We start from the raw sequence: 26,155 nt of genomic DNA, 5'->3' as shown, positions 1-26,155 counted from the left end.
CCCAGACTATCAGCTTCTCCCTGCCTCATGGATGCTCAGCCGGACCACAGTTCAAGGCAAGGAAGGGACTCTGAGCATCTGCCGGAACATCTTGCTGATTGCACTCAACACCTCCTCCCTCCCTTCTCTCTCTCCCTGAGACAAGTGTCTCACCATGTATCCTAAGATGACTACTCTCAAACTCATGATCCTCCTGCCTCAGCGTTCTTGCTCCTCGGGTTGGATTCTCAGGAAATCATGACAGTCACAATTCCATGTACTCTGCCCTCTCCTCCCGAAGTACACTCCCACTTGTGAGGCCAGGCCTTCCTTGTGGAGGTTTCCACATCCTGTCACACTCTTCCTAGCCCAGGCTGGTGCAGCAGAAATGAAGGTCATCTGAAGGAAGGACTCACCAAGGAAGAAGTGAACCTGGAGGATCGAAGCTGCAGCCACAGCCTCCCTACCAGTGTCCTCTGCTTTTATTCCCTCGTCCCCAATGCCCAAGGGAACCAGGAGGCATGGGGCCAATGAGAAGGGATCAGAGACGTGAGGAGTTCCAGAAAAGGTTGAAGGGAACCTCTTCTGGAAACTTTGACTTGCTGTTTACCAGCAGGGCTGGAGGTGGCACGGGATGTTAACCAAGGCATACACATTTTCAATACCAGAAACCATTTTTCCTACTAAACCTCACCATCTGGTGAAGCCATTGGCTGAAAAAGGCAAGCTGGGCTCTCCAGAAAAGAAACAATACAAAGTGTGGCCCATACGTCTATCTCCCCATATCCTAGGCTACTCTCCGCGTGGAGACCCTCCATCCTCACACACTAGTCCAAGAGCACAAAGGACCCATCTTGGGATGGGATCAGTGAAGGAAGACATTTCCTGCCAAGGACAGTCAGCTAAAGTCACCAGCCAACACAAAGTAAAAGCTGGTCAATAATTGTCAGAGACTCCTGGGTTGGAGGACTAAGAATCTGGGGTTGGGGAAGAGGTTCAAAGAAAGGCTCAGGACTGGATTGAGACTGTGGACTGGGGAAGAGGCTCAGGTTTAAGGTATAGTCATGTATGGCTTAGGGGTCCAGGTGAGTGTCCCGTATGCTGGGAAAACTCACACTGACTCTAGGAACAGAATTTGGTTGGGGGTATATATATATATACATATATATATGTATATGTATATATGTATATACATATATGTGTATATGTATATATATACATATATACATATACATATATATATGTATATATGTGGGCACAGCCCCTAATCCTGGCTGATGTCCCACCCTAGCCTGCCTAGTTCCTCTCCACTGCCCCCTGTCACCCCACCACAGCTAGTACACTAGTGATACAGCTGGGACTTGTCTCTAAGCAACGGCAGTTTCCAAAAGCAGAGAATGATGCAGGACGAGGCTCCAGGGAACACACTCCCGTGGAAGATGGGCAGATTGACTGGGAGCGCAAAAAAAAAGAGAAGACGGGCTGAGCCTGGACCCAAGTCTCCACAGTCAAACTCCAAGGGAACATCTGAGTCACCTACCCCACTCCTCTGAGGCTGGAGAGAAGAGCACGCTATGACGAGAAGGGAAGCCTGAGGTCAACAGGAGCAAACCTGCCAGCCCTAGGGCAGCTTCCGTGTACCCTTCCTTAATCACCCTCATATCACCCAGGCAAGGGCTTGACGTCTAATCTCAGTCCCATTCTCTGCACCCTGGAACCACTAACCCTAAGGGGAAGCAGTAGTTGCCTCACGTTCTAGGGGTGAGAGAGTGAGGAGATGGGGATCTTGATTTTCTTTACCAGATTGTATGGCCAAAATTACATCTCTAAAACTATGGGCACCTCCTCCATCATCTCCTTCAATCCCACCTGGCCACTACCCCACCTCCCGCTTATTCTCCTTGAGGTCCCTTTTCCCCTTCTAAGCAACATGATTCTTAGTAGCTCTTGTCCCACAGCCCTTTGAGGGCTGAGACAGTATGTTAAGAGAATGGCTATTTCAGTCAGCCATGGTAGCACACATCTGCAATCCCCGAACTGGAGACGCTGGCTAGGAGGATCAGAAGGTCAAAGCTAGCTTTGGCTATAGGAGTGAGACCTCTTCTCAAAGAGAGAGAGGCTCTTGTGTGCCTACAAATGACCCCTCTATACCGCCCATCTTATCTAACCATGAACAGGAAAGGATTAATCCACTGTTTGAAGGCCCGTGAGCTGGAATGGGTAACAGGGCAAGACCTGGACTGTAAATGTCAAGGATGAGTGCCAGTCTACCTCCCCATCCTTCTCTGGCTTCAAGACTCCTTCCTTGTGACTCAGGCCTGTTGTCTTCCCTCCAGACTCCAACCAGCAACAGATGTGACCTTCAATCCCATCCCAACTTCAGCTTGAGCCCAAAGGCAGTTCTGGAGAGAGGAGGGAGGGTGGTAGGCTGGCTAACATCCCACATCTGGAGTCTTTCAAGCCAAGCCTCTGGTGGCTTCTTCCCTAAGTGTTCCCAGATCTTGCTTTGTTGCATGTATGTGGGTGGGAGCACACACACACACACACACACACACACACACACAATTGCATGCACACTAAATCAGCCATTCTACTCCTCCTCAACCTTTTCTGGTTTTGGCCCCACAAAGCTCCAGCTCAACTCCTAGCAGTCTCTACCCCTACTCTGTGACGTACCCTCCCTCAGCCCTCAACCCACAATCTCCAGTCTCTTAGGCGACAGCTCATAGTTTCAAAATTCTTTATTGAACTTGCTCAGCATTGTGCACATGTGTGAAGAAACCAGAGTAAGGCACTATGCCCAGAACCAATGGGGAAGACCCCCACCCCCACCCCCCGCAGACCACACCCCCACACTTCATCTGAGGAGTCTTCACTTCTTGCGGGGTTGTTTGTCTGGGAAGCCTTCAAAGAATTCATTGCACATCATGGCGATGCAGGACAGGAAGATGCAGTATTCCTGGAAGTCTATTTCATTATCCCTGTTGCTGTCCAAGTTGCTCATCAGCTTCTGGAATCCAGCTTCATCTGTCCTTTTCTGGAGGTAGAAGAAGCACAATTAGAAGCCAAACCCAAGCTAGATCTCTGCCTCCAGCCAGGAGCTCGAGAAGGCCTCCAGGCACTCCTCGGCAGCCTTGGGGCTAAGCTATATAGAGGAGGACGCTCCTTGGATGAGCACTTGGGATAGCTTGGAAAGGGTGAGACCACATCTTCCGGATGCTTGCTTTAATTATCTCATTAGGTAACAGCCATGACCATGAAGCATCAGCGAATGCAAAGTGTTATTGAGGGGAGGATCTGAAGGTATTCGTGTGCCTCCACAATCGTGTCTTCACAAACAGAAACTCAATTTCTATTGCCAATAGTCCTGATCCAGGCTGCAGTTTCAGACACTACCTTAGGCAGTTGTTTTGGTTTTCCTATATCTCTTCAGTTGTGGTCATTCTAAGCCTTCTCTCAGCTGGGGGCTAGTGAGAGGTAGATGCTTCACTGTGGTTTCACACCAAGCACCTGGAGCAAGCTCTCTGGCCTCCATCTCCCCACCCTAGGGATATAGGCCAGTGGTAGCCAGGCACTGCCTCAAGGCTAGTGCCTACCAGAGCCCCATCCTCCTCCTGGGGATGCACAACACATGAAACACACAGGCAGGACCCACTCACCCCCAGAAAGCTAGGCAGCTCCCTGGTCAGCAGCTCCTTCAACTCTGACTTGTTGAGCTTGAACTTATCACCCTCTTTGCCTGAGTATTTGTGGAAGGTAGACACCATCCTATCCAGAGCCTCTTCCAAGGGGTATGCCATGGTGACAGTTGAGACCTAGAGGCAGGAGACACAAAGGTAGCCTTTCCCAACCCACACCAACAGTGTTTCAGGAACTGGCTATGTGGCGTTGTACTCATAGACTCATTCTGCCCCATTTTAAGTGCTCCATTCCAAACTACCCTCTAGGAGCACTTCAGGGGACTGTCCTCACTCCCAGAGGAGTGGGGCCCATTGATGGCAAGAGGGTCATGTATGCTTTGGGCTCTGAAGAGCCTACCACACAAGCTCTGGAGGTTCGTGCCAGCAGCTTTTGGGGGCCTCCCTCAGCCCTGGCCTCAACAACAGCAGTGTTCCATCCCTCACTCAGCTCATTCACTCCCACGACTCAACCACAAGCACCAGGCTCTGACCCATTCTTCTCCCTCCCGGCGTTGGGCGTGGCTGCTGGCTGCCTGCCCAGGGCCCTACAGCGGAAAAAACCCAGCTGCCTGGTGACCAGCTTAGGGAGGAGTGAGATGAGGTGGCAGAGGTAGGGGCATAAGGGGAGGGTGGGGAAGCCGGGCTCTCCTGGTCTTGGGTGCTGCTATATGTCCATAGGACACTAATATGAACACAAAACACACTATGAACACAAAAGCCTACAGCGTTGCTTAAAAGATGGCTTAGTGGGTAAAGGTGCTTGCCACCAAGCTTGATGGCCTGAGTTTGATCCCCAGAGCCCACACGGTAGAAGGAACAGACTGACTCCCACAAGTTGTCCTCTGACCTCCGCAAGTGCACCTCGGCATGAGCCCCCTACCCCCAACCCACACCACGCGTGCACACAAGTAAATAACTGTAATTTCAACGTTTAAAAGCCTACAGGTTCCTTCGCTTTGCTTCCTGCACCTGCTTCCTGCATACATTGGCTTGACTGTCAGGGTACCTACCCACGGCTCCCGAACACAAACATACACTGTAGCATCTCAGAAACTCTTGAGAGTTCAAATGCCATCTATTCACTCTTTTTTGGTTTTCATTCTTGTGCAACACACACACACACACACACACACACACACACACACACACACACACACGAGCCTCCACATCTGGATCTATTAAAAACATCTGTCTCCCCAGCAGCCTCCCTTTCTCCTGTCCCAGTCTCAGCAGCTAACACTGCTATCAGGCCAACCCAACTCACCAGACCCAGAGAGAGGAAGTGCTGAACAGAGAGGTTTGGGGAGAGCCCAAATGTCTGCCCTATTTATACCCCGCCAGGCCCTGCCCCTGCAGGGGATGGAGGGGGAGCATGAATACTGTGCTCCTGCTGTTGGTTGATGTAGTAAATGTCACAGCCCCCTCCATCAGCCCAGTCTGGGAACCAAGCTTCCTGCTCCCCAGCAGGCACAGGCGAGCAGTGAGTGAGCCCTGGTGGGCACAGCAGAGACCTGAATGGTATAGATACCAACCAGTAGCTGCAGCTCAGTCCAAGTTTTAGGAAGTTTTGAGAAGGGGCAACCTGGGCATGGGATGTGGGCCACAGGAAAGGAGATGGAGAGGTGATGGGCAAGAGGTGGAAAACTGCCCTGGAAATGTGTGGCCCTGGAATTGGGAAGGTGACCCCAGCCAGTGGGACAGTCGGTCAGCCCTTCTCTCCAACCAAAACATCTCTCTGTCATGATCAGTAAGGCATTCGGCATTCAGCCATGGCGAATGACTCGCTGTCTCTTGTCCCTTATTTTTTAATCTGCAGCCCCTCGCTCGGATATGGTGAACAGGTATCGGTAACGCGGGCGTTGCCGCTACAAAGATCCAGAGTGAAGACTAGCAAGTCAGGAGAGGCCTTGGGACCACCCCGGGTATTAAGTAGGAAAGATGCATAGGAGGTCTTGATGGACTTAGGGCGGTAGTGAGGTCTGGAGGATCATGAATGGGTGGAAGGTCCAGTGAGGGTATCAGGGGTGATGGGAGCATTCAGGGTTGAACGCTCAGCTTAGAGAAGTGAGTTAGAGGAGAAACAGATAAAATGGGGAGTCAGGATTAATCTCTAAGGATGGGGTACAAACACGGGAATTGAGTGAGGGTCAGAAATGGTGATTTGGGGCCCTCAGGGGGCTGTGGTTTCAGAGATGGGGACTGATTGCCCCAAGTATCCCCTCCCCGCTCCAATAAATACAAAGCCTCTCTCCCTGACTGGAAGGAAGTATCTCAGAGGCCCTAATCCTATTACTGCTGCTTTCTGGTCTCCCACAGCTACACCCACACCCACACCCACAACCACAGCCACACCCTCCTTGGAGCATCCCATCACAAGTACTGAGTTCCTCCCAAGGAGCCCCTGCCTTCCTAGAAAGCCCAAGGGAAGGGCTTCCACCTCAAGACAGGGGACAGAGAAGTGGAGACAAAGACCCCCAGCCTCACCTGATGGGGCCTTATATCGGCCCCACCCTCCTCTGAACACTGAGACCTGTGCATTCCTGTGGAGTCTGCCACTGCCTTCGAAGGCCCTGCCTTCAGCCTCCTTGCTCCAGTGGTAATGAGCGTAGAGGAGCAAAGGTTCCCAAGGACTCCATCCCAAAGTCCCGTGTGTCCCATCAGAAGAACCAGACCAAGCCGAGCTGACATTTCTTTATTAGGAGTTGAGTAGGCCCCTGCCACAGTGGTCCCAATTGTGTGCACATGGCTGAGCCTCCAAAGTGGGAGCAGAGATGTTCTCCCTCCCAAGAACAGAAGCAAAGGCTGGCTACTGCTCCACCCCTCACTACTTTGGCATCCCTAGGAAAGTACTCATGAGTAGCCAGAGTTAGCAAATCAGGGACCTGGTTAAGTCCAGATTAAAAGGGTCCCACAGAGAGGGTAGGAAGGGTGTGACTACACACCCAGGACCACCTCAGGGACAAAGACGGAGCACTAGAGCAGACCCTGCCCTTCCAGGATGGCATGCCCCTCTGGATCAGAGGCTACTGGGGACAAGGGGGCTCAGGGGGGCAGTCTTTGAAGTACTCGTGGCAGTAGAGACAAAGGCTGGCAAGTGCGCGCACGTACTCCCCAAAGTCCACCTCGCAGTCCTTGTTGGTATCCAGAAGACTCATGAATTTATTGTAGTCACACTCCCGGAACTCACTCTGTGGAAGGGATGAGAAGGGAAGATCAGGAAAACCAAGATGAGGAGCCTAAGCAGCTTCCCACACCACCCCCCTCCTAAGGGTGGACCTCCCCCCTTCCAACTCACCCCCTCCTGGGGGGGGGCCAACCTCACCCTACGCATCTTGATAAGACACCCATTTCCCAGCCCGGCTTCTCAGCGCATTTGCTGAGCACCGACTCCTTGCTATGGAGAGCCTGCTAGGAGTTAGGTATTATCCACAGGACGGTAAAAGTGACTGTCACCCTCCTTTACATCCTCTTTTGCTAAGGCTCGGGCAGCCATGTCAGCTCACTTCCTTATGTCCCCTCCCCACCGTCCAGTCTCTCCCTCTGGGTGCCCTATGCTGGTGTTTGGCCCCAGGCCATTCTTTGCAGAGTCCAAGTGGTGCCTTCCGCTGGCGGGGAGAGGGATGAGGGTGCTCACCGGGGTCCAGGTGGGCAGCTCCTTCTGCAGCAGCTCCTTGAGCTCCGACTGGCAGATCTTGTACTTGTCCCCACAGCGCCCAGCATACTCCTGGAAGGTGCACACGATGGCAGCGACTGCCTGCTCCAGGGGCCGGGTCATCCTCACTGTCACAAAACAAGGATGTGACACACAAGGAGAGCCAGGCCATCACTCTTCCCCCTCAGTGTTTCCCAGGAGCTAATTCCAGACCTGTCAATCTCTACCGTGCTGAAGTTCCCCTTTCTCTGAGCAGCCATCCTTGACAACTGCTTACACACACACACACACACACACACACACACACACACACACACCAATTTACCTCCCCATTGTGCCTGTTGTGATTTTTTGGACAGAAGTTTCATTTCCCCAGCATTACCATAAATTCCTCAGGAACAGAATATCCTACCCCATCACCTTCAACCCCCACCGTGGGCCTCCCTAAGGATTGATTCACTCCGGTCCTTTCTCACCCAAACACCTGGGAACTCTCAGTCCCCCACTGGACACCATGTGATGCAGCGCCTGGTCCTAGAAGCCTCTGCCCCTTGGGGACCTGGAGGTCCATCCTGTAGAAATCCCGGGGACCTGGAGGTCCATCCTGTAGAAATCCCCGCCCAGTGCTTCTTTGCCCTGGTGAGGCTAGTGCCAGCAGGGATGGTCAGCTTGAGGGGATCCCCTACCACCTCACTATGCCTCCTTCCCTGACCCAAAGAAGCTGCAGTTGGGGATCCTCCTCTTGCTCACTCTGCAGCCCTGGGTGAACTGTTTCTCTCTGGGTCTCAATTGTCTTTATCTGTAAAGTGGGTTAATCCAGTCTCACAGGCCTAGTCAGAAACATGGGCCAGGTCTTCTCTGTGGAGTCCATCAGCTCATAGATCTATTCGTCTATGACCTGCCCTATCCTATAGCCACCCTCCATTCCCCGGGGGGGGGGGGGGGGTGTCTTAAGACAGAAGGCTTTGAGAAGAGGCCCCCACTCTGATGGAAGGGAAGTAGTTCCTAGGACCCCTTCCCTCTCCCGCCCCCATTTCTATTGTCCCCTTCCATTGCCCACCCAGCCTGGGCAAACCCTGGGCAGGCAGGAAGGCAATAGTTTCCATGGGAGTCCAATGACTCACTCTCGACTCCCTCAGGGGACTGGAGTCCTGCAACACAGGGCAGCCAGAGCCAAGACTCTTCTTGGTGAGTTCCCTCGCTGGGAGCGAATGGCCAGCAAGGAAGTAGGGGGGTGGGGGCTGAAGGGGCAAGCATTGCTGGAGGAGTCTACTTTGTGACAGTCCAGGGCTGGAACAAGGATCCACGTTCCCAGTAGAGGAAAGGGCCATGATCCCCAGAGCTCAGCTCCTCTGAGTCCTGTGCTCCTCCCAGCCCGCCTGGCGCCACTTCAGCTGCTATTTCAGAAGCTTGGGGCTTGAAGATTCACAGGAATCCTCTCCTTCCTGGCAGCCCTAGCCTGTCCCAACTCATCCCCAGGAATGAAGCAAAGAGGCGAGGAGCTCCCTAAGGGCTGCACCAGAACCATAGATAGCCCATTGTCCCACATCAGTACAAGATCTTGGCTGCGCACACTCCCCAGGCCAAACCACCTCACAGCCCCTTAGTGTTCAGGGGAACCTCTGAGTTTACCATGTCCAGTTTCCCTCAGCCCATCACCTGCTAACATAAACTCTCTGCTCCCACAACAGGGCCCTGTACCCAGGAACAGGCTAGCCGTTGAGGGGTCCCTGAGCTGCCCCAACCCCAGCCCCAGGCAGTTCCCAAGCAGCCACACTCACCACTGCTGCTGGTTCTTCAGCTGTGGAGCCTAACAACTGGACGTCCCTATTTGTAGCCTCTCGGGAGATGAAGGGAGCAATTATAAGGACTCAAGTAGGTCAACACTGAGGCTGCCCCCAGGGTCCCCTGCCTTCTTCCCTCAGTAGCCTCTATTACAGGCCCACCACCCACCTAGCAACGCACACATCAAAGGCCCAGTCTGAGTCTCAGACACCACTCCCAACTCATTCCCCCTCTGCCCTTCCCCAAAGCTGGGAACTGGCGACAGCTTCCTGGTAGCATCTTCCAGCCACACACATCCCTCTCCTGAGCTCTTTATTGGAAAGAAACCCAGAATACAAAATGGGAGCCCACCTTGGATTCTCTTAGGTTGTACCTCCTGAGTCCCTGTACAGGGGAGGAGACCTTGGGACCATCTGGCTAAGGCCCTTATTTACAGGTGAGAAGTCTGAGGCCATGGGACATCCTCTTTGCCCCGCCAGACCACTGAGTGTTTGGTGGCCTTGGGCTGTGAATTGCTTATTTCAGTGGAGGAAATTGTTGTGAGGTATTTTTGAAACTTAGAAGGAAGGGTGTTCCTAGGGAGCCTCCAGCTGTCGGGGCTGGAACTTTCTTGCCTCTCTGCTCCCAGTGATATGGATGAATTTGGGCCACAAAGTCATGTGAGAGCTGGCCATGTTCCCGATCCCCTGAGGAAGTTGGTTCCTAGTCTGCTGCTCTGCTCTACACTGGGGCAACTTTGCAGGCAGTCCTGGGGGTAGAGCATTCATTTGCCTTTTAGCTTAAGGGTATTGTCCCTTGAGGGCTCAGCATCACCTCTCTACTTGTGCCCCCTCCTCTGTGAGCCCTGGACTTCAGCTCACATCTTCCTCATTCCCCAGATCATCAAACCTAAATTCAAGTTTAGGCTTGGCCCTACTCAACTTTACAGATTTTGCTATCACTTAAGCATTTTTTAACACGTTTTTTGTTTTGTATTCTTGTTGTTTTTTTCAAAAAGATTTACTTTTATCTTCACTTATGTATATGTGCATGAGTGTTGTACACATTAGTGCAGGTGCCCACAAGGGTCATAGGCATTGAGTCCCCATGGAGATGGGGTTACAGGTGGTTGTGAGTCACCTAATGTGGGTGCTGGGAACCAAACTTGGTCCTCTACAAAAGCAGTACACACTCTTAACAGCTAAGCCATCTCTCCGGCCATCACTTAAAATTCTGATGTGGTTCTCTTTCTTTCTTTCTCTCTTTCTTTCTTTCTCTCTTTCTTTCTTTCTTTCTTTCTCCTTCCTCTTCTTCTTCTTCTTCTTTTGAAACTGTTTTTTTTTTCTTTTAAAGATGTTTTTATATTTATTTTATGTGGGTGAGTGCCTGCATATCTGTATAACACATGCCTTCTCCCCAGGAGGTCAGAAGAGGGTGTCGGATCCCCTGGAACTGGAGTAATAGCTGATTGTGAGCCACAATGTGGGTGCTGGGAACAAAAGCTGATTCCTCTACAAAAACAGCAAGTACTTTTAATCTCTGAGCCATCTCTCCAGACACAATGGGGCTTGTTTTGTTGTTTTGTTTTCTGAGACAGAGTCTCTCTACATAGCCCTGGCTATCCTAGAACTCACCATGTAGAATAGACTGGCTCAAACTCACAGAGATCCGCTTGCTTCTGCCTCCTGAGTGCTGGGATTAAAGGCGTGTGATACCATGTCTGGTTTGGGTTTTTCTTAATACGTTGTTGTTCTTTGATGTTGTGAAAAAGATCATTTTAATTTTGTCCAGCATTTCCTGCTGTTCTTAGCTGGCATAGGCGGAAACTACCGTTGACCAAACACAGAAATCTTCTGCTACTTCTCTGCGCTCTCCCCACCCCTCAGCTTCCCTGTTTCACAGAAAGAAAACCCAGAAGAGTGCAGGAAGAAGAGGAGCCTGCCTTCCCGCCCACCGGTGACAAAACCCTCATGCATGTATGGGCAGCCCTTGACCTCACCCCGGGCCCAACACCCAGCTTTCCCTGGGCCACCATCTCCTCCCAGAGGTTGCCAGCCGTGTGGGTGAGGGGAGTGAGCAATGGAGGCAGAAGGAAGGAAGAGCTGTGATTAACCATGTTTTATTGGCAAGAAGTTATGAGCAGTTTGGGACAGAGGACAGAGATGGTCACAGAGCAGCAGAAGGAGGGGCCAGAGTGGACCAGCAATTAATTTGCTTCTAGGTCAATGACTTATTCCCACCTGCTACTAGCCACCTTAAGCCTGTCATCTCTGCTCTTGGGAGCTGATTTTCCTCATTGATGGAAATAGACATAGTAACCATCTCATAGGGTCATTGTGGAGTTTGAGTTAGCACAAGCGAGGCACACAGAATGAATGTTGCTAGAATATAGTAAGGGCTTGGTAACTGTTAACCCAGAGAGGTAATGAGTTGCCCAAGGTCATATAACCAGTGAATGGCAAACTTGCTAGTCACTGTTCATACAAGTCATTAGAGGCACTGATACTAGGCATCCGGGGTATAGCATAAACAAAAGAGACACAGTCCCTCTCAAGGGGGATGACGATCTAGTGGGAGAAGCAGCCAATAACAAACCCCTGTTTAATAAGCTGCTGGAGTCCAACAGCCTAGCTCCTGAGCACATGTTCTAGCCGGCAGCCTTTCATGTTTCTGGGCACCGCCACAGCTCCTAAGAACACTGCATCTTTGTCTGTGAGGAGATAGCTGGGAGAGGCTAAGAGACTTGTCTGCCTAGAGATGTGGGGTTGGAGGATGTACATGGAAAGAACACTTCATTGGGCCTTCATTCAAACCCCACACCCTTCCTCACCACCTGACTTCCAGATGTTTGTCCTTTATCTTGTTAGAAATTTAATTTCCTTACCTCCAAAGAGGATTTGGGAGGATTCTTGCCCTAAGAATCCAAAGTGTTGCCTTATATGGTGGAACATGCCTTTCATCCCAGCACTTAAACAGCAGAGGCAAGCCGATCTTGGTGAGTTCAGGCCCAGCCTAGCGTACACAGCAGGCCAGTCAGAGCGACATAGTGAGACTTTGTCTCAAAAAGAAAGAAAGAAAATACATTTCAAAGTACTTTTTGTTACTAGTTGTTACTATGGCAATGTGAGGGCTCTGGCCCCCAAGTCTAACTCGAAACACACTCTGAGTTCCCTAGATGGAGGAGGGGAGAGAAAGATTCAGCCCTTCCTCACCAGATCATCTTACTCAGCTTCTGCTGCCACAGAGATGGAGGTCAGGACTCTAAATTCTCTTCCCTTGTTCCCAAAAAAAAAACCCTTCTTAAAGTGCCTGGAATCTCCCTGCCCTACTGGAAGTTTTCCAGCATCTACCCTGAACCCCTTTCTGCAGTGACCCCCAACGCACAGCAGTGGACCCCAGTTCGAAGGCCTGGACTAGGGCCATCCTCCTTCCTTCCCACTCTCTCCTGTCCACCTGCTCCACCCCCACCCTTAGGCTGAACCTTGTACCAAGGCTTCTCACTTTGCATAGCTCCTTGAGGACAGGTGAGCTGACCGCTGAGAAATGTGCTGTTGCCGAGCGGAGCGAGACTGGGGAGCTTGGCCTCAGAGGATCAGCAAGAGGGTGAGCAAAAGGTGAAAGCAGATGCTGGCCGATCTGGCAGGACTTCTTACAAGCTGAAACCCTGACTCTCCCTGGCTCCCCCTCTGTCTCCTCGCTATCACCACCATCGCCTAAGATCCCTGGAAAACACATCACCCCTCTAAAGGGCAGTGTCTGGTCCTGCACCTCAGGGCAAAATAAGATAGTGTCCCAAGAATCTGGACGTTCTATTTCTGGCAAAGGGGCCTTAGCCCTAGGGCCAGAGTGACCAACCAAATCCAATAGCCCCGTGAGGTTAAATGAACTTGACCGAAACAATTGACCTCCTTTCTGATCTTCTAGGCCAAGTACGGAGAACATACGGGAAGGGGTATCCGATTACGGGGACCAGCACTGGGGCCAGCGAGGACCCTGGAGCCAGAGCCAAAGCTACAGAATTGGAGCTGGGAAAAGGGAAAGAAGGGAATCGAAACTGGACCCAGAAGAGCCTGCAGAGGTTAGATCTATCGCTTGTTTTGACAACCAAGCCAAAGGCTGGTTGTGTTCACTGCACAGATGAGAACAGGGGGTCGGTAGAGATCACGTGACCCACGTGGAAGCTGTGGAATGGGGTACCAGTTCATACCATTGTCCCAGAACCCGTAACTGAGTGCTATGTGGGTGTTGAGAACCAAACTCTCTCAGTTCTTCTGTGTAAACAATACATGCTCTTACATGCGGAGGCATCTAATTCAAGCTTTGCTTGCTTTTAGTTGACTTTGAAAATCAGCAGCTTTGGAGGTAATGAGGTGAGCAAGTCTCCTAGTTCAACTGACATCTCTCATGTTTGACTTAAAATGATAAAAGTCACCTAGCCCAGCCCCACCCCCATTAATGCCTGAGGCAGATGGGAGAGCTGGCCCTGCGGTCACAAGAGCAAGAGAGCCAACCCTGTTAGCACAGGTGTGGGTGAGCCAGCCCCAGAGTTGTAACCATGGGAGAGCTGTCCCCATTTCTCATCTGGTGGACCAACCCTACAGCTGCCCAGGCCCAGGCCTAGGGTTACAAATGGGCCCGTCCCAATATCCACCCCATCTATGATCTGCGGGAGCACGAGAAGGGACCTGACCGAGGGACCCAAAGGTGCAGGATCTCCACAACACAAGGTAACAACAGGATAGCCAGGAAGAGTCCTAGTGAGGGCCAAGCAGGTAGTATAGTACAAACCAGAGGCCTCGAACTACACCAATGACTCTTTGCAATGAATACTGGCAAGTAAAGATATATGGGCAAAGGCTTTACAGTATGACTCACTGTATCACACTGCAGCTTCCAAAACGAGATTTTTAATTTTTTCCCTTTTTTTATTTATTGTTTTTATTTTTTTTCTCTTAAATTTTGTTTTATTTGGGGGAGCAGCAGGGGCAGAGAGCAGACATGAAGAGATGAAGAAATGAATGGGATCAAGATACATGGTGAAAAAGACACATAGAATTAATTAATTAATTAATTAATTAAAAAGTCACCTAGGTGCTGGGTAGTAGTAGTGCACGCCTTTAATCCCAGCACTCAGGAGGCAGAGGCAGGAGGGTCTCTGTGAGTTTGAGGTCAGCCTGGTCTACAGAGCAAGTTCCAGGTCAGCCAGGGCTACACAGAGAAACCCTGTCTCAAAAACAAAACAAAAAAGTCATCTAGGGTATTTTTCAAGGACTTCTTTGAAAGCCATTTTCCTGTAAGCACTTCCCCTCTGGCCCCCAGGAGTGTCTGATGGATGACTAAAACAAGAAGAAGTCAAGCTTGGCACTGCATGCCTGTACTCTGAGAACTAGGAAGGCTGAAGCAGGATGATCACTGCAAGTCTGAGCACAACCTAGTTCTCACAGCAATACCTTGTCACAAATAAATAAAGGAGGGTGGAAATGCTAGGAACCTCCACCATTTGTGCTTGTCTCCTTTTCTACCTTAGTCTTTGGGTCTGATTCTGCTGAACTCTGCACGTAGACATGTGAGTCATTCAATGAATGTTTGTCTGGACTCCCAGGACAAGACCCCTCTCCTCCTGCTTCAAGGCTAGAGACACAGAGATAAGAGTAACTAAGATGTTTTTAAGGTTTACAGCCACATCACTACCTTGTGACCGCACGTGTTCCAACCACGCTTTTCAATGTCCTATTCCAGATCATGGGAAAGGCACAGGGAAGTCTCAAGCCATTCCCTAGTCAAGACCCACGTCTTTCCCCCTTGTGTAAGGATAGAAGGACCTTGACTGTTGGGTTAAGGTGTTGTCCAGCCTACCATCTTCCCATTTTGCTGGATTTCTGAACTAGATCTTTTTACTTGTTCCCTGGGCTCCTTTCTGAGTGGCTGAGCAAACGATCAGCTTGGATTTGATAACTAACTCACCTTGGCCTTTAGTCTCCCTTTCCATGAGACCTTAGAGAGCTCTCTGTGGCTGAGCCACACACTAAAATGGTAGTATGACAGATGAGCTTGCGACATTTCTCATCCAGCAGCAAGTCCAGGAGGAATGGGGGAAATCTGGCCACAGATCCTTGACAAGCAGGGTGATGTCCAGATCCTCCTCTGCCTCCGCACAAAGAAGAGGGGAGCTTTCTGGTCTGGATTCAACAGTCTGATGTCAGTCAAATACCAAAAAGAATGGTTAGTCACTTTGGAACCTCTCCAAGTGAGGGGAACCTCAGAGGCAGCAAGGTAAGTCTGGTCTTGCTAGCCCAACTGACTGTCCAAATCCAAACCTGAGAAGCCTGCACCTATGAAGCACCAAAAGAAATCAGAGTTCACAGAGCCAACCACCTGCAAGCAGGTGCCATCTCTCTGTGACTTGGGGTGAGGTGCTGGGTACATCTGAACCATATTCAGCCAGGTCCCCTCCAGTTCACACAAAGCCCAAAGTTCAGAAAGAGGCAAGAGGCCCAGCCTGTCAGGCCAGTGTCCCACAGGGATGAGGAGTTTTCTTACAGATGTGAGTCAAGCCCAGACACTAGCCCTTAACCTCTCGGCCTCTGCTTCCTCACCTGCCAGGTACAGGCACCGTGAGGATTAAATGGCTGTCGCATGGGTAGGCCAAGCACCTAGTCAGAAGCAGCGCTCCCCAAATGCTGAAGCTGCCCCTCTCTGCTTTCCCATCTGTAAAAAAGGTTTAATGATAGCCCCTTTCACATTGCCATGAGGCTGAAATGACAATGTGCTTACAGAGAGCTTTGAGAACTACCCCCAGGATGCTAATTACCGGCATCATGACTTCCTGACCCATACTTACCAGATCCCTCTCCAACAGGGTGTCAAGAAAGTGGGCTTCTCTCTTTTTATTACCATGAAAAGAGACCATTTGTCCCAGAAGGCCTGCCTGGCCTGGTTTCCCAGCTCTAGATATGTGGGGAGGACAGAGCACAGAGAGCAAGCGGCTGTCACATGGCCTCTCACCTGGCTCCTTCCTCCTCTTCAGAGCTCTGTCTGATCTACTCTGCAAGTGGCCCCCACACATCAGAGTTTCCCTGGGAAGGAAGGTCTGACTTGTAGTCCTCCCACAGAGCTTGGGCTTCTCAGAGGATGGCCCTAGCTTCTAACGTATCTTAGAGTGAGGCCTGCAAGAGCCTAAACTGGAAGCTGTAAGGTTTGTAAGCTGTATTTCAGAACTCCCAGGGCATCATTTCTGCTGTACTTTATTCATCCCACAAATCATTAAGATTAGCTCAGATTCAGGATGACCCCGCATAAAGGAGTCCACATGTATGCCATAGCATACACAACACCCTCATCACACACACATACACACACACACACACACACACACACAAATGTGTCCACACATGTGCACACACACAGATACATCCACAATGTCAAATTCTGTACTAATCCAGAGTTTATTCAGTAGTAAATTGTAGAAAACTTGGCTGGCAGTGACTTTAATCACTTTACATAATAAGTCTGCTGTAGGTGATTTGGGGTTGGGTCCAGGAACACATCTGAAGTCCAGTGCTCTTCCATTGTTTTGTTCTTTAAACCTACAGCACACCATCCCCTACACTGTGTTTGTTGATTCCTGACCACAGCATGGCTGCTATACCTCCAGGTCTCACTGTCTATGCTCTAGGTGGAAGACAGAGTAGGATGAGAGCCAAAAAGCTTTTTCCTCAAGAGCTTTTGTCTCACTAATATGGCAGAAGTGACCTCTCTAAACAGGGCTTTTCCTACATCTTTGGGGGCTTAGCTATGTAATAGGGCTACTTCTAGCTGGCTGTGTTGACACTTTGAAAGAAAAAAAAGTTGGGATTTTTTTTTTAATAAAAGAGGAGATGGATAATAATTCTAATAACACAAGTAAAGGCAGCGCTTTTCTGCTTGTTTCCTTCCTTCCCCGGGGAAACTGATGTGTGGGGGCCACTTGCCGAGTAGATCAGACAGAGCTCTGAAGAGGAAGGAGCCAGGTGAGAGGCCATGTGACAGCCACTTGCTCTCTGTGCTCTGTCCTCCCTACATGTCTAGAGCCGGGAGACAGGGCCAGGCAGGCCGTCTGGGACAAATGGTCTCTTTTCGTGGTTATAAGAAGAGAGAAGCCCACCTTCTTGACACCCTGTTGGAGAGGGATACGGTAAGCTGATTGTCTTAGTCGGGGTTTCTATTGCTGCAACAAAACACCATGACCAAACTGCAAGATGGAGAGGAAAGACTTCATTTGGCTTACACTTCTGCCCTGTAGTCCATCCCTGAAGGAAGCCAGGGCAGAAACTCAACCAGGGCAGGAACCTGGAGGCAGGAGCTGATGCAGAGGCCATGAAGAGGAACTGCTTACTGGCTTGCTCCTCATGGCTTGCTCAGCCTGCTTTCTTATAGAACCCTGAACCACCAGCCCAGGGATGGCACCACCCACAATGGGCTGGGTTCTCCTCCATCAATCACTAATTAAGAAAATACTCTAAAGGCTTGCCCAAACCTATGGAGGCATTTCTCAATCGAGGTTCCCTCCTCTCAAATGACTGTGGTTAGTGTCAAGTTGACATAAATCTATCAGCACACTGGTGGTTCTGTCTGAGCTCCAGCCACACAGCCATCACCAAGTGCAAAGTATGCTGAGAGAGCACCCTTGGGTGACTGCAGCCCCAACTCACACCTACAACTGCCTGAGATACCCCAAGTAAGACTCCCACAACCATTTCCAACCTACCCACAGAACCATGAGAGACATAAACGTTACGTTTTCACCCACCATGTCTTAGAATGGTTCACTATACAGCAACAGGTAGCTAGTAGGGTATCTCTGTCAGTCACTGAACCAAACTTGAACTGTCCACCAAGAAGTCTAACCACATGGGCGTTCAAATGCAAATGGTTCCATTAAACCACCACAGGTCAGTCCTTGGGTAACTTCCGAACGCTTGTGTTATTAGTACAAAACCCAGTAGCTATCAAAACCTATCAAGAATAATAAAAGATGAAATTGGATGGAGGTAAGAGAGCGTGGAACTAAAGGGCCTAGAGTTTATAGGATTGTAAGCTGGTGACCCTTGTTGTGACACAGCAAGTAATGTGCTCAAACTGCGGCCTGATATGCCTTAGGATGCAAAACATAGGTTTGGGGATTTAGCTCAGTGGTGGAGCGCTTGCCTAGCAAGCGCAAGGCCCTGGGTTCAGTCCTCAGCTGGGGGGGGGGGGGGGATGATAGAAAACATATGGCAGCTTAGGTTACAGTTTTAAGGAAAATGGTAGAAAACATAAGAATTCTTGGCTTGAGCTGGCTCCTAAGAGGTTTTAGCAGAGATCAACCGGGAGAGGGTAAGCTCAAGATTGAGCTAGCCAACAAGTACACTGCCCAGGGCCTGGAATCTGACAAGGGAACCCTTAATGAAACTGTAGGACTCCTTAGGCCAACTCCGCCTCCTGAGCAGCTCCCAGGCCCACTCACCTGTCACAGTCCCGAAAGGTAAGGCCTGTGCTATGCTCTGAGGTTATACCCTCCCTTCTCTGTTGAAATTGGGGAGGGAAAGGAAATGATTGTAGTTGTAGGTGGCAATTATCTTTTTGTATGTTTCCTGTTTGTTTTTGTTTTGTTTTGTTTTAAGGCAGGATCTTACTATGTAGACCAAGCTGGCCTCAAACTCCTAGAGATCTGCTGCCCCTGGCCCTGCCCTTGGCCCCGGTCCTGCCCCTGGCCATGTCCCTGCCCCTGTCTCCTGAGTGCTGGGATTAAAGTTTAAACCACTATGCCCAACCTGCCTTTTTAAAATATCTTTCTTAACAAAATAAAATGTTACCAGCCTACCTCAGTTCCCAAAATCTCATTCATTTATGTGAAATCCCAAAGAGTAGAACCTTTGGCCTCAGGAGAGTCAGGGTACAGAAAGTGTTGGAAACCAGAGAGCTTTCTGTTTCCAGCCCTTTAACTGATCCAGCCAAGGCACAAAGCATCACTGAGCCATTACAATATTGTCCACAAACGAACAAACCAAAGTTTATTTAACACAAGTTCAAAAAGACAGAGAGCTTATCGGTCCAGGAGACATGTGGCAGGGAGTGGCACACTGCTTCAGGGCCCTTCTGGGGACCCCTGGAAGAGGTCTTCCCATGTCATAAGGACAGCTGCCAGAAACACAGAGTACTCCTGGAAGTCTGTCTCCTGGTCACTGTTCTCATCAAGGTCATCCATCAGCTTCTTTAGCCCCTCTTCATCTGCCTTCTCCTGAAGGTGACAGGGAATGGAGTTGTCACCAAGCTGGCCCCTGCCCGACCCACTACCAAAACCTCCTCTTTTCATCAGCATCCAGCTTCCCCTCCCCACTGGGCAGCCAGGTTCATGGTGGGCAGGAAACCCCTGAGAGGAACCAAGAAGGCCCACTGAGGAAGGACAGATAGACAACGTATGATGTAAGAGTCTCCAGCATGCCTGCTGAAGTGGGGGATGCTGGGTATTCCTCAGACTATGTATAAACTCCAGTCTCTGCTAGAGTCCAGCTTCATCTTGATGATGAGAAAAAAACCAAAGTTTACTGCCCCCTACGTCAGCAAGGGCATTCATTCAAGGATGAATTCAGAAAAGACAAACTTTTGAATACCGGTCAAAACAATGAGAGAGAATTAACCCAAAATGAACAAGAAAAAAAAAAAAAAGCAAGACCTGCCTCATACATTAAGACTTGAGACCTGACTCTAGGATTCCCCACTAGTCTGTATAGGGCAGGAAGTAAACTGAGGGCTAGCTGTAACCACTGTGCCAAATGTCCCAGGGCGCATGTCTCAGCTGGAACCTATTTTCTCTGCATACTTTCTCGGCTTGCCATGTAAATGTGTAAAATAAAAAAGAGAAATTAGGCCGGGCGGTGGTGGCGCACGCCTTTAATCCCAGCACTCGGGAGGCAGAGCCAGGCGGATCTCTGTGAGTTCGAGGCCAGCCTGGACTACCAAGTGAGTTCCAGGAAAGGCGCAAAGCTACACAGAGAAACCCTGTCTCGAAAAACCAAAAAAAAAAAAAAAAAAAAAAAAAAAAAAGAGAAATTAATGCCCTAGTAATGTCCTTGTGTGGCCGTGGGCCTGCTGCTACCCTTCTCTGAGTTTGGGACTGTTCAACTAGAAAACAACAGGATTAGACCGATGGACTCTGTGTTCAGGAATGCTGAAGGGAACAGCCATTAATAAGGCCATAGACCTAACTGCCATCCCAGGGACCGGAGACATGAAAGCTAAGGGGAAGATCCCCAGCGCCACCCTGGCACTGGCACCAGCAGGCACCTTGAGAATGAAAGCAGGAAAAGATGTTGTCGTCATCCCCCCCCCCCCCCCCCCGCCAACACCCCCCCCCCGCCAACACCCCCCCCGCCAACCCCCCCCCCCCGCCCCCCCAGGACTCTCCCCTCCCAGCCTCCTCAATTACCCCCACAGTGCTCGGCAGTTCTTTCTGCAAAAGTTTCTTCATCTCCCCCTTGCTGAGTTTACGCTTGTCACCCTCTTGACAGGAGTACTTGTAGAAGGTGTTGACAACCACATTCATATAGCCTCTTCCAGGGGACTGGACATCTTGGATCTAGAGACACAAAAGAACACCAACCACCAAGGCACTTGCGGCCTCAAGTCCAGTCTACAAGGCCCGCTTCTGCTTCACCAAGCCCCTCTAGAAATGGCAAGTCGGTGCCTGCATCCCGCCCTGGAAGTGTGCTCCCTGAGGATGAGGGTCCACACTGCCACTTTACACTGTAATCGGATGTTATACCTCCCCTGTGGTCTGGGAGTCACCTGAAGCAGAACCTTGTGTCCTAAGGGACACACCTCTGAGGGTAGGCCTCCCTCCTTGAGTGTCCATGGGAGGCAGAGAGGGGCATAGGAAGAGATGGCAGGGTGGCTAGGGTGTCAGTTTGACTCCTATCAGTGCACAAATGTGTCCACGGGCTCCCAGGATTTCTTGACAGTAGCCATGGGAACAGCCCAGAAGTCTGAGGCTCCGTGAAGGGGCTGAACATTTCGCCAACTCTAGTCTATCTAAGTCAGAGTCTCTGCCATCTAAAGGGAAACTCTCTTAGGCAAGAACGTTTCGTCCCTCGGACCAGGGACTCTCATAGGGTGACAGATGTGTCTCCGGCCAGGCTGAGAGCTGTGTCACACAAGCTGGCTCTTTGCAGACCCGTGGCAGGATGGAGCCAATTGAAGACCCTCCCCATCAGGAAAGATTCTGTTGGGGTTAGAACTAAAAAAAAGTTAAATGGCCAGTATCTTCGGATCAAGCTAGAAGGGGAAGAGATGAGGTCACAGTTCAGAGGTCACTTTTTCCAAATTCCTCTAAGAATATTGAGTGGATTCCAGGGTAAGGCCAGAGGAGCCGGGGCTGGAAGAAGGGAAAGCCTTGAGTGTTCCCTGCCAGCCCCGCCCCGCCAGCCCCGCCCCGCCAGCCCACCTTCACCCACTCAGAAAAGCACAGGAAGCAGCCTTGGGCAAGGCTCTGCCACTACACAGGGACCCAGGTGGGCTGAGCACTGAGGCCCGGTCTCTGGCTTCTTAGTCCTAATAAAATCTAAGACGTTGCAAAAGCAAAAATGAATGAACTCAGTATTGTTTGCTTTTGTTGACAACATCTCACTATGCAGCCCAGTCAGGCCTTGACCTCATGACGTTCCTGCCTCAGTCTCCTGAGTGCAGGAGTACAGCTAGGCTCTATTGCATTGTATCTGGCTCAAACTAGGGATTCTTATGAAAGCACCTCTCACGTATCCATGACCTACCTCTAGGCCTAAACCCCCAAATGAGGCTCTAGATGGGCTTATCTAACCTGAAAAACACAGGGACCTCAGACCCGGCCACAGAGTAACCCCTAAGCCCTTGAAGAGTAATCTGGAGAAGGTCCTTCCATCCACAACTCCACAGAGGGTCCCTTCAAATGGAGACCCCACTCGGAAGTCAGAGAAAACTATACAGACAAGGATCAAGACAGCGGGACAAAGATGGAACCCAGGTCTGCTGCAGCACAGAGGTACTCACCAGACCAGGTGGCAGAAAGACCCAGAAGGGAGTAAAGTGGCCAAGACACCCAGGGTAGGGATTTATAGGCTCTCCTGACCTCCAACTTTTCATTTTTTGGAAACAGAACCTGCCCCAACCTGATCTTGATCGAATCTGGCATCCTGCCACCCCACATCCTCCCTCTTGGTCCACTCCCTTCTCAGACAGTGCTGGCCTCGACACTAGCTGGAGGAGCCTCCAGGCCCAGCCAAGGGCATCCCTGAGCTCATCTAGGCCACAGCAAGGAGACAGAGGCATTGTGGGAAAGGGGAGCCTGGTCAGGGATGAGGGGAGGCAGCTTTTGTTCTGGGGCCTAGAGACTCATTCCAAGCCTGGTTCTCATATTATGCCTGTGAGTCACAGCTCCCTCCTGTGTCAGAGGACTCAGGGACACAGAGTGGGTAGGAACTTCACAGCCTGTGTTCGTGTGTGTGTGTGTGTGTGTGTGTGTCTGTGTGTGTGTGTGTGTGTGTCTGTGTGTGCGTGTGCGTGTGTGTGTGTGTGTGTGTGTGTGTCTGTGTGTGTGTGCGTGTGCGTGTGCGTGTGTGTGTGTGTGTGCGTGTGTGTGTGTGTGTGTGTGTGTGTGTGTGTGTGTGTAAGGGAGACAGAAAGAGACGGAGAGAAGCAGTCCAGGCCACACTTAGAAAGCTGGGGTCCAAAAGAGCAGCTGGAGACATATAGAGGAGGATGTCAGGAGCTCGAAGAAAGCTTTAGTTGTTTGTTTTGTTTTGCTTTAAATGCCTGGCACCAGAATCCCTCTGAAAGACGGTAGTGAGGTGAGTGAGTGTGTTTACAAGTACCTCAAAACGAGCCATGGTGGTTATTCCGTACCAGGCCCAGCTGCAGTGAGCAACAGTCTGCAGAGGATGCAGAAGAGGAGTAAAGGGAGACACGGACCTCCTCTTCATTGTACAGAGGGGTGAGTGGGTGGGAATGACTCCTCTACCCAAAGCTGAGAACAGGGGCCTAGACCCAGTCTCCAATGTGTCTTCTCCATGGAGAAAAATAAACACTGTGTCCAAGGGAGGGGTCTTCAGGGGAGAGCTGACCTCAAGACTTCAGACTCCCTACTGCCCCCTTCTGCCCTTTATCCATCCCCAGTCGGGCACCACCCTTCCTGTGGGCCCAGCTCTCTTCCCCCTCCATACACCAAGCAGCTTCTCTCTGTTCCCCCAGTGCTGGGTGACTCACCCATGGTTCCAGGCCCAGATGCCCAGGTGGTGACTCAGAGGCACACCCTGCTCCCCAGGGCCGGAGCAGCAGCCAGAAACCCCAAGCCACAAGCACCAGTGTGGAGGCCCTCACCGGGCAGCACCAAGGGAGAGGAGGAGGGCAGGACAACCACTGAATTCTGAGAGCTAGCAGAATCAGACCCCCTGGTCTCTGCCTCGGGGTCACCGTGGCAACTAGCCTGCACAGCACAGATCAAGTGGGTCTTGGGTCCTCCAGTGTCCTTTTCTATGTCTTTGCCAAGCCACCTAGTGTCCCCCCACCTCCTCGCCAAGGCATGTGAATGCCCCCCCCTCCTAAAGTGATACCTCCCTTTCCATCACAACCTACTTTAGGTAGAGCTTAATAAAAACTCTCCACCCTGAGGCCCACGGGGAACAAAGCGTGGCCGCTCAGTGACTCTGCCACTTCATTCACATCTGCGGGCACCTCTCTGCTCAGAAGCTACATTGTGTCTCTTCCATAAAGTGCATGGTGAAACACTCTACATGCCAACACCCGCTGTATTCCACACACACACACACACACACACACACACACACACACACACACACACATACCCCGCCATTCCTCTCTGTCTGAACAAGGTTACAAGCACATGGTGAAGCCAAGGCCCGTGGCTTCACTGATGACCCTGCTCAGAATGTGTCCACAGCCCCACATGGTGTCTCCTTCTGCTGAGACCTCGTCTACCCTTTGAAGACCACTTAAAAGGCCTTCTCTAACCCAGCTAGACCCCGTTTCTACCTGTTCTGGCACATGCAGAGCACAGAGCACGCCTTGTGCCCTCCCTCCTGCCCTTAGCGTCCTCCTATTTAGGCAGATTCACTTACATACTCCCTTTCTCTCGCCCTCACCATGGTGAGCTCACTGATGAATACTGGGTCTTACTCATTTCTGCATGAGCGCAGGATCTCGCCCACACCAGTGCCTCCCAGCATTTATGACTGCTGCCCTGGCAATAGGGGTCACTGGGGTTAATGGGTAGGTAGGAGCCAGGGGGGTCTTTTTCTCACTGCCTGAAAGCACACCACTGATCACACTAGTAAATAATAACTCCTCCTCTGAGTCCCAGCAGTGGCAATGAGATGGAGTTGGAAAACAGAGCCTCGGAGAGCTACAGATCTCGGGGGAGTGACCACCGGAAACATCCTGCCCCAGGGACCCAGGAAAGGAGCGAAGTCCCCAGAGGACAGAGCCTGGAGGCTGACAAAGAAGGCTGAGAAGCAGTCAGGTGGAAGAGTCAGGCAAAAAGAAGGGAATGAGGAAATGGATCCAAGAGAGCACAATAGTGAGAGAGAGGAGCCAGGGAGAAAGGCACACAATAAGAGGAGGGATTCTACAGAGTCAGCAAGACCTGGACACCTGTCCACGGTCAGGTGTCTCATCTCAGACATGGAGGCCAGATCTGTGCCCCATCCAACGGCAATGCTCCCGAAACTTGAAAAAGCAGACTGCCTCTCTGACTTTCTGTGTGACCTTGGGCATCTGTATTTGGAAGATCAGGACAGCATTGGGTGGATGAGCCCCACCCCACCACCGCGCCCCCTCCTCAGCCCCAATCTGTTCTGACATTCTCCAGCAGAGAATCTAGCTCAGAGGCAGACGATGGAGGCATCCTAGGCACCGACTGCCCACGTCCAGCCCTAGCTGGGTCCTCACATTCCATCCACCCCCTCTCAAGCTCTGAGTGCCAGCCGTGGCTGGCTCCGGGTTTGCCTATCCCTTTTCTGCCCTCTGGTGGTTGAGATGTGTCATTGCAATGTTGTTCTCGGCTCTCCTTCAGGTCCGCCAGCTGCCAGCTAGCCGGCTGTTCCCAAGCCCCAAGCATGATTCACCAAGGAGGAGGCAGCGGTGATTCATCTCCAGGGAGCCTTCCCACACCCACACCTGCTTCGCATAGAAGGGGTTTCCTGGACAGTCCCTGCTGAGAAGCCTAGGTGGACTGGACTGGAATCCAGATACTGAGAACCTGTTTCAAATGCCTGGGGAAAGATTAGGGGCAGCAGAAAGTGTCAGAAATGAGAGCCTGAACACTTCAAGTCAGCTCACTCACCCCTTTGGGGGGGGGAGGCAGTTCAGTGAAAAGAGAATTGGTCTCACTATCGCCGCCCCAGGTTCCTCTGCCACTATTGTCTCTGACTCACCCTGCAATGTTGGGTAAGTGGTACCACACCTCATAGCCTAAACCTTTTCACCACGGTGGATCACTTTTAGTATCCCCCCCTGCACCCTAAAATAAGCTTTGAAGTTCTTTTTCTTATCAAATTGCATGAAGTCATTCATGATCCGTTCTATAACTCCTACCCATGGCTCTCCCCTTGCAGCACTGTCATTATAAGAGGACCCACATCTTACATTCTTGATTGCTGCTCCTAAGGGGTGTGTGCATCCCTGTGGCTGTGGAGTACCTACCGTGTGCCAAGTGCTTCCATAGATTACAAACCCTGGTTTGTAAGACAACTGCCCACATCCAGCCCTAGCTGGGTCCTCACATTCCAATCTCACCAACTTGATAGAAAAGAAAACTGGGGCCCAAGGTCATGTTCCCACTCAACTAACAAGGGAGGAGAGAAAATTAAAAGGTGATCCAGCAGTGTTACACTTCCGTGCGCTCCAGCCACCCGTGATGACAAGAGGCCTTAAGGATAGTTGCTTCTCAGACCAGCCTCCATCTGCCCAGCAAATTAGTCTCGAGTCTCAGCCACACCAGGGTCCAGGAGCCTTGTCTTCTCAGCATCTCCACATCTGGCACCTTTTCCTGCTGACTTCAAATGTACTGTGGCCT

At 51.0% G+C, this 26,155-nt stretch overlaps 3 protein-coding genes across 3 annotated transcripts; all 3 read right to left on the bottom strand.

Moving 5' to 3' along the window:
* Nucleotides 1-2,758: 2,758 nt before the first annotated feature.
* LOC131912528 (protein S100-A4) lies at nucleotides 2,759-4,946 on the bottom strand. The gene is made up of 3 exons (XM_059264823.1): nucleotides 4,924-4,946; nucleotides 3,639-3,794; nucleotides 2,759-3,016 (listed from the first exon to the last, which is right to left on the bottom strand). Exons 2-3 carry the CDS (start codon nucleotides 3,777-3,779, stop codon nucleotides 2,852-2,854), a joined length of 306 nt encoding a protein of 101 aa, XP_059120806.1. The 5' UTR covers nucleotides 3,780-3,794; nucleotides 4,924-4,946; the 3' UTR covers nucleotides 2,759-2,851.
* Nucleotides 4,947-6,399: 1,453 nt separating this feature from the next.
* Nucleotides 6,400-7,434, bottom strand: S100a3 (S100 calcium binding protein A3). Its single transcript, XM_059264822.1, has 2 exons — nucleotides 7,294-7,434; nucleotides 6,400-6,847 (listed from the first exon to the last, which is right to left on the bottom strand). Exons 1-2 carry the CDS (start codon nucleotides 7,432-7,434, stop codon nucleotides 6,683-6,685), a joined length of 306 nt encoding a protein of 101 aa, XP_059120805.1. The 3' UTR covers nucleotides 6,400-6,682.
* Nucleotides 7,435-19,080: 11,646 nt separating this feature from the next.
* Nucleotides 19,081-23,433, bottom strand: S100a2 (S100 calcium binding protein A2). The gene is made up of 3 exons (XM_059264821.1): nucleotides 23,329-23,433; nucleotides 20,522-20,671; nucleotides 19,081-19,333 (listed from the first exon to the last, which is right to left on the bottom strand). Exons 2-3 carry the CDS (start codon nucleotides 20,636-20,638, stop codon nucleotides 19,181-19,183), a joined length of 270 nt encoding a protein of 89 aa, XP_059120804.1. The 5' UTR covers nucleotides 20,639-20,671; nucleotides 23,329-23,433; the 3' UTR covers nucleotides 19,081-19,180.
* Between the last annotated feature and the right edge of the window lie 2,722 nt (nucleotides 23,434-26,155).

The sequence above is a fragment of the Peromyscus eremicus genome, chromosome 6 (assembly GCF_949786415.1).
Source record: "Peromyscus eremicus chromosome 6, PerEre_H2_v1, whole genome shotgun sequence".
NCBI lineage: Eukaryota > Metazoa > Chordata > Mammalia > Rodentia > Cricetidae > Peromyscus > Peromyscus eremicus.
Note: the sequence above shows the minus strand (reverse complement) of the source record. Positions and strands in the feature narration are given on the sequence as shown.